General features: G+C 45.1%; 1 protein-coding gene and 1 long non-coding RNA gene across 11 annotated transcripts in view; one reads left to right on the top strand and one right to left on the bottom strand.

Annotated features, from left to right (window-relative positions):
• afap1l1b (actin filament associated protein 1-like 1b) overlaps window positions 1-18,557 on the top strand; it is a 45,102-nt gene extending 26,545 nt beyond the window's left edge. For 3 of the 4 annotated variants that reach the window (XM_035779644.2, XM_052529423.1, XM_035779642.2), the window contains exons 2-18: window positions 531-656; window positions 888-971; window positions 1,102-1,199; window positions 1,278-1,401; window positions 1,654-1,752; window positions 1,872-2,086; window positions 2,238-2,510; window positions 3,381-3,495; window positions 4,133-4,288; window positions 4,949-5,160; window positions 5,285-5,430; window positions 5,679-5,751; window positions 15,472-15,589; window positions 15,747-15,920; window positions 16,100-16,275; window positions 16,384-16,512; window positions 17,702-18,557. In XM_035779644.2, the coding sequence (XP_035635537.1) occupies window positions 531-656; window positions 888-971; window positions 1,102-1,199; window positions 1,278-1,401; window positions 1,654-1,752; window positions 1,872-2,086; window positions 2,238-2,510; window positions 3,381-3,495; window positions 4,133-4,288; window positions 4,949-5,160; window positions 5,285-5,430; window positions 5,679-5,751; window positions 15,472-15,589; window positions 15,747-15,920; window positions 16,100-16,275; window positions 16,384-16,512; window positions 17,702-17,728 (2,345 nt within the window). In that variant the 3' untranslated portion in view covers window positions 17,729-18,557. The remainder of the gene's footprint in view (window positions 1-530; window positions 657-887; window positions 972-1,101; window positions 1,200-1,277; window positions 1,402-1,653; window positions 1,753-1,871; window positions 2,087-2,237; window positions 2,511-3,380; window positions 3,496-4,132; window positions 4,289-4,948; window positions 5,161-5,284; window positions 5,431-5,678; window positions 5,752-15,471; window positions 15,590-15,746; window positions 15,921-16,099; window positions 16,276-16,383; window positions 16,513-17,701) is intronic. The other variant, XM_035779643.2, reaches the window with a different exon arrangement.
• On the bottom strand, window positions 14,363-15,588 carry LOC127933067 (uncharacterized). 7 transcript variants are annotated; one of them, XR_008147217.1, is made up of 5 exons: window positions 15,443-15,588; window positions 14,863-15,202; window positions 14,723-14,802; window positions 14,563-14,682; window positions 14,400-14,522 (listed from the first exon to the last, which is right to left on the bottom strand). It is a non-coding gene; the product is annotated as an uncharacterized LOC127933067 (long non-coding RNA). The 7 variants fall into 7 exon arrangements; XR_008147222.1 differs by having other exon boundaries at window positions 14,643-14,682; XR_008147220.1 differs by lacking the exon at window positions 14,400-14,522 and having other exon boundaries at window positions 14,569-14,682; window positions 14,863-15,042; window positions 15,103-15,202.
• Window positions 18,558-18,868: the final 311 nt, after the last annotated feature.

Raw genomic sequence — 18,868 nt, 5'->3', positions numbered from 1 at the left:
CAGACCGTAATGTCAATCCCTGGTTCTGTGTTAGTGACAGGCTGATGAAACCCTATCGCACCTGTTTATTGCATTAAGCCGCCAGATCCCACATTGTGATTATTTTGTCTGGGTTCTTCCAGACGCAGGCCAATACAACCAGATGTCTGAGGTTACCCATAACCACTTCTGTTGTCAGCGCAGTTGGCCCATGAATAGGGCCTCAGCATATTATGAAGCGGGCTTGATTGTTGAGTTGGAAAGCAATAGTTATAATTGGTAATGAAATAACCCTTTATACTTGTCTTTTCTTAACAGCGCTGACTTTGCTGAAAGTTACTTGGAGGGAAAATGTTGCTCTTTGTGATATATGGTTGTCCCAGTTATCTAAGTCCATCTGCTAAATGACTAAAATGTAAAAGTAATGAGTCTTACCATCACCGTTGATAGATTTGCTCAGTAATTGACATCATATTGTACAATCGCTTGAAACTGTCGCTCATTGTTTCATAAGTGACCTGTGACTTGTTGTTCTTCTTGTCTCCCCGCAGCGATGGAGCACCTGGTGAGTGAGCTGAACATGCTGCTGAAGCTGCTGGACCAGGAGAGTGTGAGCAGGGCCACAACGGAGAAGATGAGCACAGTCCGGAGCCTGCTGGGGCAGCTGCAGCCATCAGGTACTGTGTGTGTGTGTGTGTGTGTGTGTGTGTGTGTGTGTGTGTGTGTGTGTGTGTGTGTGTGTGTGTGTGTGTGTGTGTGTGTGTGTGTGTGTGTGTGTGTGTGTGTGTGTGTGTGTGTGTGTGTGTGTGTGTGTGTGTGTGTGTGTGTGTGTGTGTGTGTGTGTGAGAGAGAGAGGGCACGGAGAGTGTGTTTATTTGTATTTGTTTACATTCTCTTCTCTGTTAAAGTGAATGGATCAGACTTCATTTACATGAACACTTCTCTTTATGGAAATGGCACCAGCTTTGTGGAATCCCTGTTTGAGGAATTCGGTGAGTTAAATACCATATCTGTGTTATTTCATATAGAAGAATAATGTCTTTCTAGACGATACTAATATAGAGTAAACAATGATACGATCAGTCATTCTTTAGTGATGTGTATATTACATTGTCCCAACAGACCTGGATGAGTTCAGACCCTCCCCAGAAGAACTAAAGGAACCGGTTGAGGAGGAGGAACCGGTTGAGGAGGAAACCCCCAAAATACCGCCCTCAAAAGTGAGAGCCTTTTTGACAGTACTGTATAAATGCATCAGAACTTTGTCTATAACACGTTTGTTTATTTAATTCCCCCAGAGTCCCACTGACACCCCACCTCCTCTGCCAACCACCCCTCCCCCAGAGGACTATTATGAGGAGGCAGTGCCCCTGGATCCAGGCACTGCGACCCAATACATCACCGCCAACATCTCCAAACGCAGTGAGTAGGCAGTCACACGTCCTCCCTGCCGTCGCCTATTCATAACCACCCCAACTCACTGTCCATACACGGTACACAACACAGGAGAATTGAGGGGAGTAGAGGCTCATAGTAATGACTGTAATGGAGTGAATGGAACCGTATCACACGCATGTGTTTGTGTCAATACCGTTACCACCAGCCTACTGTGCTACACACTCTTACTGTTGGGTTATCTCTGATCTGTGTCCTCTGTCCCCTGCTTCCTTCTAGTCAGCGCAAGTCCCCCAAATTCCATTGAAGATGCATATTATGAGGATGCTGACAATAATTACCCCACCACCCAAATCAATGGCCCGCACAAGAACTCATGTGAGTATGAATGAAATCATAGCACCCGGTTGAGATGAATGTGTACTTGATGCTACTACATCTGTATGTTTCGAGGGGAGGAGGAACCACCTTATCTGTTATCCTTGGTTGTTCTCCAGACGCTGATTCAGACGCGCTGAGCAGCTCCTATGAATCGTATGATGAGGAGGATGAGGAGGCGAAGGGCCAGGACAGGACTCGTCAGAGGTGGCAGTCAGAGGAGAACTCTGTGGGCCCCATGAAGGACTGTCGTATCTGTGCCTTTTTGCTGCGCAAGAAACGCTTCGGCCAATGGGCCAAACAGTTGACGGTCGTCCGTGACAACAGATTACAGGTAGGGCCTTTATTATTAAAGGTTTATTACACATCAGGCCTGATCTAATTGAGACACATTTAGATATTAGGAGTGATCTGCAGTAAAGTATTTTAAAATCAGTTGTAAATATATAAAATAAATAACAGTTTATCCGTGTGTTCCTCTGCAGTGCTACAAGAGCATTAAAGACAGAAGCCCACACATTGAGCTGCCGCTGAACCTGTGTAACGTCATCTACATTCCCAAAGAGGCGCGCCGCAAGAAGCACGAGCTGCGTTTCTCCCTGCCTGGTGGAGAGGCCTTGGTGCTGGCTGTCCAGAGCAAGGAGCAGGCGGAACGATGGCTCAAGGTGATCCGGGAGGTGGCCAGTCAAGCCACCAGCAGTGAAGGATTAGAGGGCTCATCCTCTCCTATGATCCAGAGGAAGATGGAGCTGGACAAGGTGGGTCTCCCCTCAGTAACCCTGCTAGATACCATACTTAGTCTATAGGCCTGTAACCCAACACAGCCTTCTGTGTCTGCACTGCACAGACCCTATGGGCCCCTTATCCTGTTTCACTCCAACTGACTCAGACAACCTGGGACTGGTGTTTTCACAAGCTATGTTTCACATACTGCACAAAACCATGCTGCAGTAAATAACCAGACAGAATGAAAGCAGTTCAGGAAATAACCAGACAGAATGAAAGCAGTTCAGGAAATAACCAGACAGAATGAAAGCAGTTCAGGAAATAACCAGACAGAATGAAAGCAGTTCAGTAAATAACCAGACAGAATGAAAGCAGTTCAGGAAATAACCAGACAGAATGAAAGCAGTTCAGGAAATAACCAGACAGAATGAAAGCTGTTCAGTAAATAACCAGACAGAATGAAAGCAGTTCAGGAAATAACCAGACAGAATGAAAGCAGTTCAGGAAATAACCAGACAGAATGAAAGCAGTTCAGTAAATAACCAGACAAAATGAAAGCGGTTCAGTAAATAACCAGACAGAATGAAAGCAGTTCAGTAAATAACCAGACAGGACAGACGTCCACCCTGTTTGACCCCTCCCCCCCTCCGTGTCAACACTCAGAGGAGTGGTTGATGCTCTAATGCTGCCTTCTGACTGTTAAAAACAGCTGACTGAATAGTCTAGTAATCAGCAACTGAAACTCCACATAGAGGAAAACACAGCCATTCTATTATAGCCTAAATGTATGGCTGTGGACAGAGGCACACAGTGTGTATGTCCTAGCTGGAAATCTTTCTCATTGCTGCGCGCGTGTGTGTGTGTGTCCACTAACCTAATTTCGCCCCCTCTCTTCTCTCTAGTTACTAGGAGCTGACAAGCACACTGTAGTGTTGGTTGACAAGCACACCTCTGACTCTGACAGCGTGGCCACAGGTGACAACCTGCCCTCTGGTCAGCTCCGTGACAACTGTGAAGGTTAGGCCCCAATCTGCCTCAACATACCTGAACTTCCCTGGGTGTCTGGTTTCTGCTGTTCTACTGTAGCTTTGTGTTTTACTAGTCTGCACTCTGAGATTCTAAAGACCACTTTTAGATACGTCATTTTGTTACATTCTAGAACCCTTTTTAAGCTGAGGCACAGGCCCAAGCAGATTGAAATGAAACACTGTGTCGGGCAGTGGCTTTGCCAACCTTAAGACAGAGGAAAACATAGGGAAGGAGAAAGTAGAGTGATCTATGTTCCTGAGTCAGAAGAAGGGGTCAAAGTTTGGATGTTTTAACCAAAAGCAGATAAAAGACAGAGGAAGTGTGGCCCGGAGCAGAACCATCCTTCCTGCCCTCTTCCTGCCTTTGTCTCACAATGACATCATAGGACAGACGTACACAAGGCAGAGCGGTAGCGAACCGGGGCGACAGATCCCAAAACAACATTTTTAGAAGCACTGAACTACATTTGCCTATATTGTTCGATTGCCAATACAGTGTGCCACATTGGAACATGAGCCTCCAGTAAATGGCTAACTAAAACAGGCCCTTTCAGACACACAATAAATGATCTAGTAAATTATTATTTTGTAAACGACTCTGCTGACGCCGGTGTGTTTCTGTTTAGGGAAGGGGAAGAGGGGGGCGTTTTCAGAGCTGACGGGGTCTATGAGCAGAGCGGCTGGACGGAAGATCACCAGGATCATCAGTTTCTCTAAGAAGAAGCCTCCTCTCCCAGGAGACGCTGCGTCCTCCTATCACCATGACGACAACCCCCGCTGTGGTGAGCACCCCGCATCCATGTCATACATATGTAGATTTTTTTAACCCCTTTTTCTCCCCTTTTTCGTGGTATCCAATTGGAGTCTTGTCTCATCGTTGCAACTCCCATACGGACTTGGGAGAGGTGAAGGTCGAGAGCCGCGCGTCCTCCGAAACACAACCCAACCAAGGCTCACTGCTTCTTGACACAATGCCCACTTAAGCTGGAAGCCAGCCACACCAATGTGTCGGAGGAAACACTGTACACCTGGCGACCGTGTCAGCGTGCACTGTGCTCGGCCCGTCACAGGAGTCGCTAGTGCACAATGGGACAAGTACATCCCTGCCGGCCAAACCCTCCCCTAACCAGGACGACGGTGGGCCAATTGTGCAGCGCCCCATGGGTCTCCCAGGTCGCGGCCGGCTGCGACGGAGCCTGGACTCGAACCCAGAATCTCTAGTGACACAGCTAGCACTGTGATGCAATGCCTTAGACCACGGCACCACTCGGGAGGCCAGCCACGTCATATATGACATGTTCATCCCACAGTCATGTCTCTGGTATTTACTATGTTGCTGCTTGTCTGTTGGCTTCCCACCTTTGCAATGCTGTTATTTTCATCTCTACTGCTCCGTGTAATTACCTTTTTTCTGGAAAGTATTGTTGTGTTCCTGTCCTCAGGTTACCTAAATCTACTGCTGAGCCAGTGTTGGAGGGAGAGATGGTGCTGTGTGAGGAGTGGAACACTGTACCTTCACAAAGACCGGGGCGACCTGGGTACTCATGTAAGAGCTGTGGTCCTCCATGGGGCTGAGGTCATACCTGGTGTAGGGCCCAATCACCCCTTCGCCTTCCGCATCCTGCAAGGAGGCAACGAGGTGGCTGCCTTGGAGGTATGTTTGTGCGTGTATATGTAGCCCAATGTCCCCTGTCCCTTGACCAGTCTCTCCGGTCCGTCTCGTGGGTTCTAGTCCCCTTTGGGATCAGTGCCATGTGGTGTCTCTGTGTGTCTAACAGGCCAGCTGTTCAGAAGAGATGGGCCGCTGGCTGGGGGTTCTGCTGGCAGAGTCTGGCTGTGCCACCAGCCCTGAGGCTTTGCACTATGACTATGTGGACGTGGACACCATCACTAGCATCACAGACGCAGCAAGACACTCCTTCCTGTGAGTCTGAGGCTGGGGTCATTTCCAAATTCTTACAGGGCTTTATATTTTAAGGGGAGTACATTTATAATGCCAGATGGTCATAGGGATAAATGCTTGACTCTTTTGAAATGCTGAATCGGTTTGACTATTTGGAGGTTTTCATCAGAGTACCAACATTTTACCACAATTGTATTTTGACAATTCTAGCAGGGTCTTTCTGCACAGTATGGTTGTTATGACAATGCTAGCCTCTTCCTGTTCTATAGATGGGCTACCTCCTCCAGCAGCGCCTCGACTGACTCCAGAACGTATGACGCGGTTCCTTATGAGAGCATATTGGTGAGGAGATACGAATACTAAACATGTTTTAACTTGTCAACACATCATCATGACAAACTTTCATTTAATTTCATTTTGAAAGTGGGAAAGCTCCACACCCTTATTTTTTTTTTGTGGGAAAGAAACCACATTTCAAGAAAAACAGGTTAACCAAACCCTATTGGCTGAGCATGAGACAGCAGTATACCAGCAACCTCTGAACTGTAGCAAAAACCCAGGCTTCCTTTGGTTGAGATTCACATCTAAGGAATCCCCAGCTCTATGTTCACACCCATAACTGTAGATGGAATCCTAAGGATCCAGTTGATGAATGATCTGTTCCTATATACTCCCATATCTCCCCACAGAATCAGGGAGTAGGAGTCATAGGGATTTTAATTCTACAGCATTCTGAAGGCCTGCAGAATGCCGATAGGCTCCTCTGTGGGTATGTGGGAGGGTATAGACGACACTCCAGGGATGTGCTCTGAAAGTAGCTCATCGGAACTCTGAGTTGTGTGTGGGACAGATCGAAATGTACTGGGGGAGGGGTGGTCCAAAGTAGGGGAGGGGTGGTCCAAAGTAGGGGAGGGTTGGTCCAAAGTAGGGGAGGGTTGGTCCAAAGTAGGGGAGGGTTGGTCCAAAGTAGGGGAGGGTTGGTCCAAAGTAGGGGAGGGTTGGTCCAAAGTAGGGGAGGGTTGGTCCAAAGTAGGGGAGGGTTGGTCCAAAGTAGGGGAGGGGTGGTCCAAAGTAGGGGAGGGTTGGTCCAAAGTAGGGGAGAGTTGGTCCAAAGTAGGGGAGGGGTGGTCCAAAGTAGGGGAGGGTTGGTCCAAAGTAGGGGAGGGTTGGTCCAAAGTAGGGGAGGGTTGGTCCAAAGTAGGGGAGGGTTGGTCCAAAGTAGGGGAGGGTTGGTCCAAAGTAGGGAGGGTTGGTCCAAAGTAGGGGAGGGGTGGTCCAAAGTAGGGGAGGGTTGGTCCAAAGTAGGGGAGGGTGGTCCAAAGTAGGGGAGGGTTGGTCCAAAGTAGGGGAGGGTTGGTCCAAAGTAGGGGAGGGTTGGTCCAAAGTAGGGGAGGGTTGGTCCAAAGTAGGGGAGGGTTGGTCCAAAGTAGGGGAGGGTTGGTCCAAAGTAGGGGAGGGGTGGTCCAAAGTAGGGGAGGGGTGGTCCAAAGTAGGGGAGGGTTGGTCCAAAGTAGGGGAGGGTTGGTCCAAAGTAGGGGAGGGTGGTCCAAAGTAGGGGAGGGGTGGTCCAAAGTAGGGGAGGGGTGGTCCAAAGTAGGGGAGGGTTGGTCCAAAGTAGGGGAGGGTTGGTCCAAAGTAGGGGAGGGTTGGTCCAAAGTAGGGGAGGGTTGGTCCAAAGTAGGGGAGGGTTGGTCCAAAGTAGGGGAGGGGTGGTCCAAAGTAGGGGAGGGTTGGTCCAAAGTAGGGGAGGGTTGGTCCAAAGTAGGGGAGGGGTGGTCCAAAGTAGGGGAGGGTTGGTCCAAAATATAGGGGAGGGTTGGTCCAAAGTAGGGGAGGGTTGGTCCAAAGTAGGGGAGGGTTGGTCCAAAGTAGGGGAGGGTTGGTCCAAAGTAGGGGAGGGGTGGTCCAAAGTAGGGGGGGTGGTCCAAAGTAGGGGAGGGTTGGTCCAAAGTAGGGGAGGGTTGGTCCAAAGTAGGGGAGGGGTGGTCCAAAGTAGGGGAGGGTTGTGTGTTTTTCTTTATTGTGCACAGGAGGGTAGTGCGTTTTTTTCCCCCCACTGGTTCACATTCGTTCTTCTGCTCGTATTTTCACTATTAACAACGACTTGACTGACTTTTGATATTACACTAAAGTTTAGAAATGTTTCTGAAGGTTTGCTATGGCTATTATTAAGCTTTAGCTACTACAGGCCTATGATATGAAGGCAGTGCGCCCTGACGCTCCAACTGACTCCAACAGTCTGTTTCAGCCTTACCAGAGTTAATCCTATAATATAATGCTTATCTTTACACAAAATATTCAGATGGAAAATTAACAAATTACCCTCCTTCTGTATAGGAGATGCAGTAGCCATCTGACATTAAGGAAATGCATGTCGGTGTCGTAGCATGTCGGTGTCGTAGCATGTCAGGGTCGTAGCATGTCAGGGTCGTAGCATGTCGGTGTCGTAGCATGTCAGGGTCGTAGCATGTCGGTGTCGTAGCATGTCGTTGTCGTAGCATGTCGTTGTCGTAGCATGTCAGGGTCGTAGCATGTCAGGGTCGTAGCATGTCGGTGTCGTAGCATGTCAGGGTCGTAGCATGTCGGTGTCGTAGCATGTCAGGGTCGTAGCATGTCGGTGTCGTAGCATGTCAGGGTCGTAGCATGTCGGTGTCGTAGCATGTCGGTGTCGTAGCATGTCGGTGTCGTAGCATGTCGGTGTCGTAGCATGTCGGTGTCGTAGCATGTCAGGGTCGTAGCATGTCGGTGTCGTAGCATGTCGGTGTCGTAGCATGTCGGTGTCGTAGCATGTCGGTGTCGTAGCATGCCACCGGCATATGTCTTCAGTAGTGTAAAGTACTTAAGTAAAAATACTACTTAAGTAGCTTTTGGGGGTATCTGTATTTTACCATTTATATTCTATTTATATTACTTTACTATTTATATTGTATTTATATTACTTTACCATTTATAATGTTTGTCTTTTACTCCATACATTTTATGAAAACAAAATGTACTAGTTACATTTTGAATGCTTAGCAGGACTGGAGAATGGTCCAATTCACACACTTATCAAGAGAGCATCCCTGGTCATCTATTGCCTCAAATGCTTCATTTGTAAATTATGTCGGGGTGTACCCCTGGCAAAAAAAGACTATCGTGCCGTCTGGTTTGCTTAATATAAGGAATTTGCAATGATGTATACTTCTGACACTTAAGTATATTTTAGCAATTACATTTACTTTTGATACTTAAGTATATTTAAAACCAAATACTTGGACTTTTATTCAAACTTTTACTGGGTGACTTTCACTTAAGTCATTTTCTAAGGTATGTTGACTTTCAATCAAGTATGAGAATCAAGTACTTTTCCACCAGTGTCTCTCTATCTCTCTGGTGTTAGGCCTATGCTTCTCCTCCTTTAGTTATACAGTACCAGTGTCTCTCTATCTCTCTGGTGTTAGGCCTATGCTTCTCCTCCTTTATTTATACAGTACCAGTGTCTCTCTATCTCTCTGGTGTTAGGCCTATGCTTCTCCTCCTTTAGTTATACAGTACCAGTGTCTCTCTATCTCTCTGGTGTTAGGCCTATGCTTCTCCTCCTTCAGAACCAGTCAAACGTTTGGACACACCTACTCATTCAAGGGTTTTTCTTTATTTTTACTATTTTCTACATTGTAGAATAGTAGTGAAGACATCAAAACTATGAAAAAACACATGGAATCATGTAGTAACCAAAAAAAGTGTTTAACAAATCAAAATATATTTTAGATTCTTCAAAGTAGCCACCCTTTTCCTTCACTCTGTGGTCCAACTCATCCCAAAACATGTCAGTTGGGTTGAGATCGGGTGATTGTGGAGGTCGGGTGATTGTGGAGGTCGGGTGATTGTGGAGGTCGGGTGATTGTGGAGGCCGGGTGATTGTGGAGGTCGGGTGATTGTGGAGGCCGGGTGATTGTGGAGGCCGGGTGATTGTGGAGGCCGGGTGATTGTGGAGGCCGGGTGATTGTGGAGGCCGGGTGATTGTGGAGGCCGGGTGATTGTGGAGGTCGGGTGATTGTGGTGGCCGGGTGATTGTGGTGGCCGGGTGATTGTGGAGGCCAGGTCATCTGATGCAGCACTCTCCTTCTTGGTAAAATAGCCTTTACACAGCCTGGAGGTGTGTTTGGTCATTGTCCTGTTGAAAAGCAAATGATAGTCCCGCTAAGCTCAAACCAGATGGGATGAGGTATCGCTGCAGAATGCTGTGGTAGCTATGCTGGTTAAGTGTCCCTTGAATTCTAAATAAATCATAGACAGTGTCACCAGCAAAGCACCCCCACACCACTTCCTCCATGCTTCACAGTGGTAACCACACATGGTGAGATCATCCGTTCACCTACTCTGCAATTCACAAAGACAGGGCGGTTGGAAACAAAAAAACACACATTTGGACTCATCAGACCAAAGGACAGATTTCTACCTGTCTAATGTCCATTGTTTGTGTTTCTTGGCCCAAGCAAGTCTCTTCTTCTCTGTCCTTTAGTAGTGGTTTCTTTGCAGCAGTTTGACCATGAAGGCCTGATTCACACATTCTCCTCTAAACAGTTGATGTTGAGATGTGTCTGTTACTTTAACTCTGTGAAGCATTTATTTGGACTGCAGTCTGGGGCTGGTATCTCTAATGAACTTATCCTCTGCAGCAGAGGTAACTCTGGGTCTTCCTTTCCTGTCCTCATGAGAGACAGTTTCATCATACTGCTTGGTTTTTGCGACTGCACTTGAAGAAACTCAAAGTTCTTGAAATTCTCCACATTGACTGACCTTCAAGTAATGATGGACTGTTGTTTCTCTTTGCTTATTTGAGCAGTTCTTGCCATAATATGGACTTGGTCTTTTACCAAATAGGGCTAACTTCTGTATACCACCCTTACCTTGTCACAACACAATTGATTGGCTCAAACGCATTAAGAAGGAAATAACTTCTTCAAATGAACTTTTAACAAGGCACACCTCTTAATTGAAATGCATTCCTGGTGACTACCTCATGAAGGTGGTTGAGAGAATGCCAAGAGTGTGCAAAGCTTTCAACAAGGCAATGGGTGGCTACTTTGAAGAATCTCAAATGTATAATATAAACACTTTTTTGGTTACTACATGATTCCATATGTGTTTCAGTTTTGATGTCTTCACTATTATTCTACAATGTAGAAACAAGTAAAAATAAAGAAAAACCCTGGAATGAGTAGGTATGTCCAAACTTTTGACTGGTGTTGTATATAACGTGTAAGGTATTCAGACCCCTTCACTTTTTCCACATTGTTACAATACATCCTTATTCTAAAATTGACAAAAAAAATGTTTTTTTCCCCCCCTCATTAATCTACACACAATACCCCATAATGACAAAGCAAAAACTTTTGTTTTAGACATTTTTGCAAATTTCTTACAAAGAAAAAACTGATATCACATTTACATAGGTATTCAGACCCACTCAGTACTTTGTTGAAGCACCTTTGGCAGCGATTATAGCCTTGAGTCTTCTTGGGTATGATGCTTCAAGCTTGGCACACCTGTATTTGGGGAGTTTATCCCATTCTCCTCAGCAGATCCTCTCAAGCTCTGTCAGGTTGGATGGGGAGTGTTGCTGCACAGTTATTTTCAGGTCTCTCCAGAGATGTTCGATCAGGTTCAAATCCGGGCTCTGGCTGGGCCAGAGACATTCAGAGACTTGTCCTGAAGCCACTCCTGCGATGTTTTGGCTGTGTGCTTAGGGTCGTTGTCCTGTTGGAAGGTGAACCTTCGCTATAGTCTGAGGTCCTGAGTGCTCTGGAGCAGGTTTCCATCAAGGACCCCTCTGTACTTTGCCCTGTTCATCTTTCCCTCGATCCTGACTGGTCTCCCAGTCCCTGCCCCTGAAAATGTGTTTCATAGCAAAGGTCTGAATACTTATGTAAATAAGGTATTTATGTTTTTATTTTTTTATATACGTTTGCAAAAATGTGTAAAAACCTGTTTTCGTTCATCATTATGGCTTATTATGTGTAGATTGAGGAATGTAATTAATTTCAGAATAAGGCTGTAATGTAACAAAACGTTTCTCTCATACAGTAGGCACCTAACCCTAATTTGGCCAACATCACTCGTTTATTGATGTCTGCGCTATGTTGGATCTGAATGCATATGGATGTCCATAACATTTCTCAAATGTCGGGTAAATTAAAATCTTACCTGTCAACTTGTCTGGCGCTAAATTTTCATAAAGTAAACTCTGAAATGGCAGATTTTTATGAAGATTTTAGAATATTTTTTAAATTGTATTTATTTATGTCACCTTTATTTAACCAGGTAGGCTAGTTGAGAACAAGTTCTCATTTGCAACTGCGACCTGGCCAAGATAAAGCATAGCAGTTCGACACACACAGCAACACAGAGTTACACATGGAATGAACAAAACATACAGTCAATAATACAGTAGAAACAAAAGGAAAACAAAGTCTATATACAGTGAGTGAAAATAAGGTCAAATAAGGGAGTTAAGGCAATAAATAGGCCATGGTGGTGAAGTAATTACAATATGGCAATAAACACTGGAATGGTAGATGTGCAGAAGACGGATGTGCAAGTAGAGATACTGTGGTGCAAAAGGATCTAAATAAATAAATACAGTATGGGGATGAGGTAGATAGATGGGCTGTATACAGATGGGCTATAAACAGGTGCAGTGATCTGTGAGCTGCTCTGACAGCTGGTTCTTAAAGCTAGTGAGGGAGATGGGAATCTTCAGCTTCAGTGATTTTTGCAGTTCGTTCCAGTCAGTGGCAGCAGAGAACTGGAAGGAAAGGCGACCAGAGGACGAATTAGCTTTGGGGGTGACCAGTGAGATATACCTGCTGGAGCGTGTACTACGAGTGGGTGCTGCTATGGTGACCAGCGAGCTGAGATAGGGTGGGGCTTTACCTAGCAGAGACTTGTAGATAACCTGTAGCCTGTGGGTTTGGCGACGAGTATGAAGCGAGGGCCAGCCAACGAGAGCGTACACGTTGCAATGGTGGGTAGTGTATGGGGCTTTGGTGACACTGTGATAGACTGCATCCATTTTGCTGAGTAGAGTGTTGGAGGCTATTTTATAGATGACATTGCCGAAGTCAAGGTTCGGTAGGATGGTCAGTTTTACGAGGGTATGTTTGGCAGCATGAGTGAAGGAAGCTTTGTTGCGAAATAGGAAGCCGATTCTAGATTACATTTTTGATTGGAGATGCTTAATGTGAGTCTGGAAGGAGAGTTTACAGTCTAGCCAGACACCTAGGTATTTGTAGTTATCCACGTATTCTAAGTCAGAGCCGTCCAGAGTAGTGATGCTGGATGGGCGGGTAGGTGCGGGCAATGATCGGTTGAAGAGCATGCATTTCGTTTTATTTGCGTTTTAAGAGCAGTTGGAGGCCACGGAAGGAGAGTCGTATGGCATTGAAGCTCGTCTGGAGGTTGGTTAACACAGTGTCCAAATAAGGGCCAGAAGTATACAGAATGGTGTCGTCTGCATAGAGGTGGATCAGAGAATCACCAGCAGCAAGAGCGACATCATTGATGTATACAGAGAAGAGAGTCTGCCCGAGAATTGAACCCTGTGGCACCCCCATAGAGATTGCCAGAGGTCCGGACAACAGGTCCTCCGATTTGATACACTGAACTCTATCAGAGAAGTAGTTGGTGAACCAGGCGAGGCAATCATTTGAGAAACCAAGGCTGTTGAGTCTGATAAGAATGTGGTGATTGACAGAGTCGAAAGCCTTGGCCAGGTCGATGAACACAGCTGCACGGTAATGTCTCTTATCGATGGCGGTTATGATATCATTAAGGACCTTGAGACTCAGTGCTGTTCTCTTTCACAGTTTATTCTGCAGACACACACAACACAATGTGTACACTTCTTCAGTGCATCTGCAAATCCGTCATGAAATCTCCATCAAAAGTTGAACTCATTGACTGGATCCTGCATGATCATACATACAAATATGCACAGATGCAGTTGCACAAATAATTCAGCAGGTGGCTTCACTACTACACATACATATAAATAACCTGTCTGCTTAATTACGGCAACTCATACAAACAAGGATGTCTATTTGAATCCTGTTACATATTTATGTAAATTTTAAAAAGAAATAGAGACCACAATGGAAATAAGTCCTGACTTTATTGTACAATCCTGGTCTCTTAAAAATATGTCTATCCACATTTTTAAACACACGGTCGCTACAGTTATTGTTATTTTTGAGTTAATTCTATGGGGGGTACATTTACTTTACAGTCCAAGAGGAGGGTCATGCGAGGGAGGAAAAGTACAGAGTACAGAGATCTCACACAGCCCTGACGTGTTTTTGGGAAAACTCATGACTCTCTGAGGGGAAATATGAATCATATCCAACTGTGTGTCAAGGCTTTTCTTTACTTCCCAAAATGTGTCTAAATCCAACTTTCACTATTTGACTGTAATACTTTGTGATACATTTCTCAAATTCCACTTTACTCAACTTGAAGTGGTTAGTTTATTTAACTTGTGGTCTAGTTTCTCAAACAGTATGTTTTGCAATACCACACATTACTACATACCACACATTAGTGAGAGTTCATCTGTTCTATTACTCTCTCCTCCCTCATCTCTATCTCTTTCCTCTTCCCTTCTCTGCTCTGCCATTGCCTGGTCTACCCTGGACTTCCCTTTCCTGTTCTACCTTACCATTTCCTGCTCTACCTTACCCTTTCCTGCTCTACCTTACCCTTTCCTGCTCTACCTTACCCTTTCCTGCTCTACCTTACCCTTTCCTGCTCTACCTTACCCTTTCCTGTTCTACCTTACCCTTTCCTGCTCTACCTTACCCTTTCCTGCTCTACCTTACCCTTTCCTGCTCTACCTTACCCTTTCCTGCTCTACCTTACCCTTTCCTGCTCTACCTTACCCTTTCCTGCTCTACCTTACCCTTTCCTGCTCTACCTTACCCTTTCCTATTCTACCTTACCCTTTCCTATTCTACCTTACCCTTTCCTGCTCTACCTTACCCTTTCCTGCTCTACCTTACCCTTTCCTGCTCTACCTTACCCTTTCCTGCTCTGCCTTACCCTTTCCTGCTCTACCTTACCCTTTCCTGTTCTACCTTACCCTTTCCTGTTCTACCTTACCCTTTCCTGCTCTACCTTACCCTTTCCTGCTCTACCTTACCCTTTCCTGCTCTACCTTACCCTTTCCTGCTCTACCTTACCCTTTCCTGTTCTACCTTACCCTTTCCTGCTCTACCTTACCCTTTCCTGCTCTACCTTACCCTTTCCTGTTCTACCTTACCCTTTCCTGCTCTACCTTACCCTTTCCTGCTCTACCTTACCCTTTCCTGCTCTACCTTACCCTTTCCTGTTCTACCTTACCCTTTCCTGCTCTACCTTACCCTTTCCTGTTCTACCTTACCCTTTCCTGCTCTACCTTACCCTTTCCTGTTCTACCTTACCCTTTCCTGCTCTACCTTACCCTTTCCTGCTCTACCTTACCCTTTCCTGCTCTACCTTATCCTTTCCTGTTCTACCTTACCCTTTCCTGCTCTACCTTACCCTTTCCTGTTCTACCTTACCCTTTCCTGCTCTACCTTACCCTTTCCTGTTCTACCTTACCCTTTCCTGCTCTACCTTACCCTTTCCTATTCTACCTTACCCTTTCCTATTCTACCTTACCCTTTCCTGCTCTACCTTACCCTTTCCTGTTCTACCGTACCCTTTCCTGCTCTACCTTACCCTTTCCTGTTCTACCTTACCCTTTCCTGTTCTACCTTACCCTTTCCTGTTCTACCTTACCCTTTCCTGTTCTACCTTACCCTTTCCTGTTCTACCTTACCCTTTCCTGCTCTACCTTACCCTTTCCTGCTCTACCTTACCCTTTCCTGTTCTACCTTACCCTTTCCTGTTCTACCTTACCCTTTCCTGCTCTACCTTACCATTTCCTGCTCTACCTTACCATTTCCTGCTCTACCTTACCCTTTCCTGCTCTACCTTACCCTTTCCTGCTCTACCTTACCCTTTCCTGTTCTACCTTACCCTTTCCTGCTCTTCCCTCCACAGCAGCCAGAGGAGCAGGTACACAGACCAGGAGCTCAGGTGAAACACCACTCTTCTTTCCCTAGCAGCAGAGAGACTGAGAAGGTGGACTCCCTAGTCACCACAAAGATACACTGCTCCAGTAAGTCCCCAGAAGGTCAGCCAAGACTGTGTGTGATGCTGGGAAGAGAGGAGGGAATTTGACATGATCCCATCTTTTCAGAGTATGCCTGAAATAAACCTATATTATTTACAAATGTGACCACTCAGAATGTATTTTCGTTGTTTGTCTGCCTTAGATGCGAATCAGAATATATCAGGGAAGTATGGTAAAACACGAGCAGAGGGCGATGCCAGGAGGTACCTGAAGGAGAAAGACGAGATGGAGAAGAAGCGAGAGGTCCTCAAAAGTGCCCTGCTTGTGTTACGCAATGAGAGGAAAGAGGTGAAGGAACAACTGAAGGACGCTACAGGTCAGACAATAAAACACATTATTGTATTAACTATCCTTTAAAAAGAGAGAGCATGTTTTTTTTGTGTGTAGATTACTGGCGCCACCTACAGCTTGGCCACAGAATAGGAATTCTTCACTCAGACTTATTGAGGCGCCATGTAACCGAACAAATGAATGTGTGTTCGTGACTGTGGTCAGGTAAGCAGCAGAAGCAGCTGGAGAAGCGTTTTGCCCAGCTGGAGGAGAACTGCAGGGCGAAGGAGGGGGAGCGGGTGGACCTGGAGCTGCGTCTCACTGAGGTGAAAGAGAATCTAAAGAAGTCGCTGGCTGGAGGGGTGCTGGGGCCGCCCACAGAGAGCAAACCCCCCAGAAAGGTGCCTGGCTGCTTTATCTCCTACTACATCACAAACAACTGTTTGAATTTCAGACCATGTTTTATTGTCTTTTAGAGTTTTTACCCAGATATTCTCAACTTTGTCCAGGCCCAGATCAGTAAAGTTGATCATCTATACAGCGAGGCATCCATGCCAGTAAACTGTGCTGCTGAGATGAGGAAGCGTCCCCTATCCATCTATGCATCTAGCAGAGGGAATGTCATGCAGAAAGCCAAGGTAGACAGTCATTAAACAAGATCCAAGGCACCCATTGACCTGATGTACAGTTGAAGTCGGAAGTTTACATACACTTAGGTTGGAGTCATTAAAACTCGTTTTTCAACCACTCCACAAATGTTTTGTTAATTAACAAAATATCGTTTTTGCAAGTCAGTTAGGACATCTACTTTGTGCATGACAAAAGTATTTTTTCCAACAATTGTTTACAGACTATTTCACTTATAAATCACTGTATCACAATTCCAGGAGGTCAGAGGTTTACATACACTAAGTTGACTTTGCCTTTAAACAGCTTGGAAAATCCCAGAAAATGATGTCATGGCTTTAGAAGCTTCTGATAGGCTAATTGACATAATTTGAGTCAATTGTAGGTGTACCTGTGGATGTATTTCAAGGCCTACCTTCAACCTCAGTGCCTCATTGCTTGACATCATTGGAAAATAAAAATAAAACAGCCAAGACCTCAGAAAAACAATTGTGGTTCATCCTTGAGAGCAATTTCCAAACTCCTGAAGGTACCACATTCCTCTGTACAAACAATAGTACGCAAGTATAAACACCATGGGATCACGCAGCTGTCATACCGCTCAGGAAGGAGACACGTTCTGTCCCCTAGAGATGAACGTACTTTGGTGTGAAAAGAGCAAATCAATCCCAGAACAACAGCAAATGACCTTGTGAAGATGCTGGAGGAAACAGGTACAAAGTATCTACAGTGGGGCAAAAAAGTATTTAGTCAGCCACCAAAATGTGCAAGTTCTCCCACTTAAAAAGATTAGAGAGGCCTGTAATTTTCATCATAGGTACACTTCAACTATGACAGACAAAATGGAAAAAAAATCCAGAAAATCACATTGTAGGATTTTTTATGAATTTATTTGCAAATTATGGTGGAAAATACGTATTTGGTCACCTACAAACAAGCAAGATTTCTGGCTCTCACAGACTGTAACTTCTTTAAGAGGCTCCTCTGTCTTCCACTCATTACCTGTATTAATGGCACCTGTTTGAACTTGTTATCAGTATAAAAGACACTTCCGACTTCAACTGTACCTGTTTTCTGAAGTAGCACTGTGTCTCAATGATCAGTAACGAAATCAGAGTTCAGACTAACAAACATACAGCAATGTCAGACCCCTTATGTTTATTTTATGTACCAACACTACATGAGTGTCCTGTTTTTCAGGAATGGGAGTCGAAGAAGGGGACTTAGAAAGACAATGCTCATGCAGATGGACAGTCTAATTCTGGTCTTGGAACATGTTGGAGCTGATTTGAAAGAGGGGAGAGCGGGTGAAGCAGGCACTCCATTCTCAACTTTTCCACTCCCCTCTTGAGAGCTCAACATTTACTGCACTTCGCTGAGCTGAGAAACGTGTGACTGGAGAAGACGAGACACTGAATCTCTTGGAATTGTTGTAGAACCTCACTCAAAGCACTAGTTCACTTGGAAACGCTGAATGTTCATTCTGTGATTCAGTAATCGCTTGCGTTGCATGTGGTACCGTTGTTCCTTCAGACTGTGGAAGAGGATATGTTATGGAGATTCCATGTGAATACATCAGAGGGCTGGAGATGTTGAGAGCTGAGTGGTTTTCAGAGGTTGAATATGCACATATCTGCACGAAAGGATACAAAAGGGAAATAGAACGTATCGATTGTGAGTTTGTTGTTAGAATAATAGCCTAAAGGAGATACTGAAATACAGTTCTATGCTGTATCCGCTATGCACGTAACTTCAGAACACATACAGTAAGCTGGTCAAAGAGGGAGAGGAAACGACTGTTCATGTATATGAAACACTTATTTCAGATTGTGATTTAACAATTTGGTGCAGCTGGACAACAGACAGAAGAAAAAAACCAATAGAATAACACCTGTATAAAACCAAATAGTTATTGTAATGGGAGACTAATGACTAAACAAAGATGTTTCTTCATTACGTAATTCACTGACTGTTTCTCAGTGTAATGAGCCTTTTTACTTTTAATTACTTTTGCACTTTATGTTATTTGTATTGTACATTAAAAGCTGTTCATTGATCTTGTCTGTCTTTTTCATCTGAGAGAGAGAGATAATATATGCATGGCCATCAAATATGAACAAAACCATTTTAAATGTGTATTCTGTAAGATTAGTGTCTCTGTCATTAGCTTATAAACAATGATGAGGATGACACTTCCCAATTCATTTTAACACTTGTTTACCTGTGTGCTTGGAAAGACCACTTTTGTAGGAGGCAGGACAAGGCACAAGCGGAGAAGAAATCTGAGAAAATTAGCATCACTGAGTGAATGTTTTTGGGGGGATTCATGACTTCACAGTAGATGCCTTGCAAGGAATACTTCCGACC

Source organism: Oncorhynchus keta, chromosome 11 (genome assembly GCF_023373465.1).
Source record: "Oncorhynchus keta strain PuntledgeMale-10-30-2019 chromosome 11, Oket_V2, whole genome shotgun sequence".
NCBI classification, from domain to species: Eukaryota; Metazoa; Chordata; class Actinopteri; order Salmoniformes; family Salmonidae; genus Oncorhynchus; species Oncorhynchus keta.
This window is presented reverse-complemented; position numbering and strand designations above follow the sequence as displayed.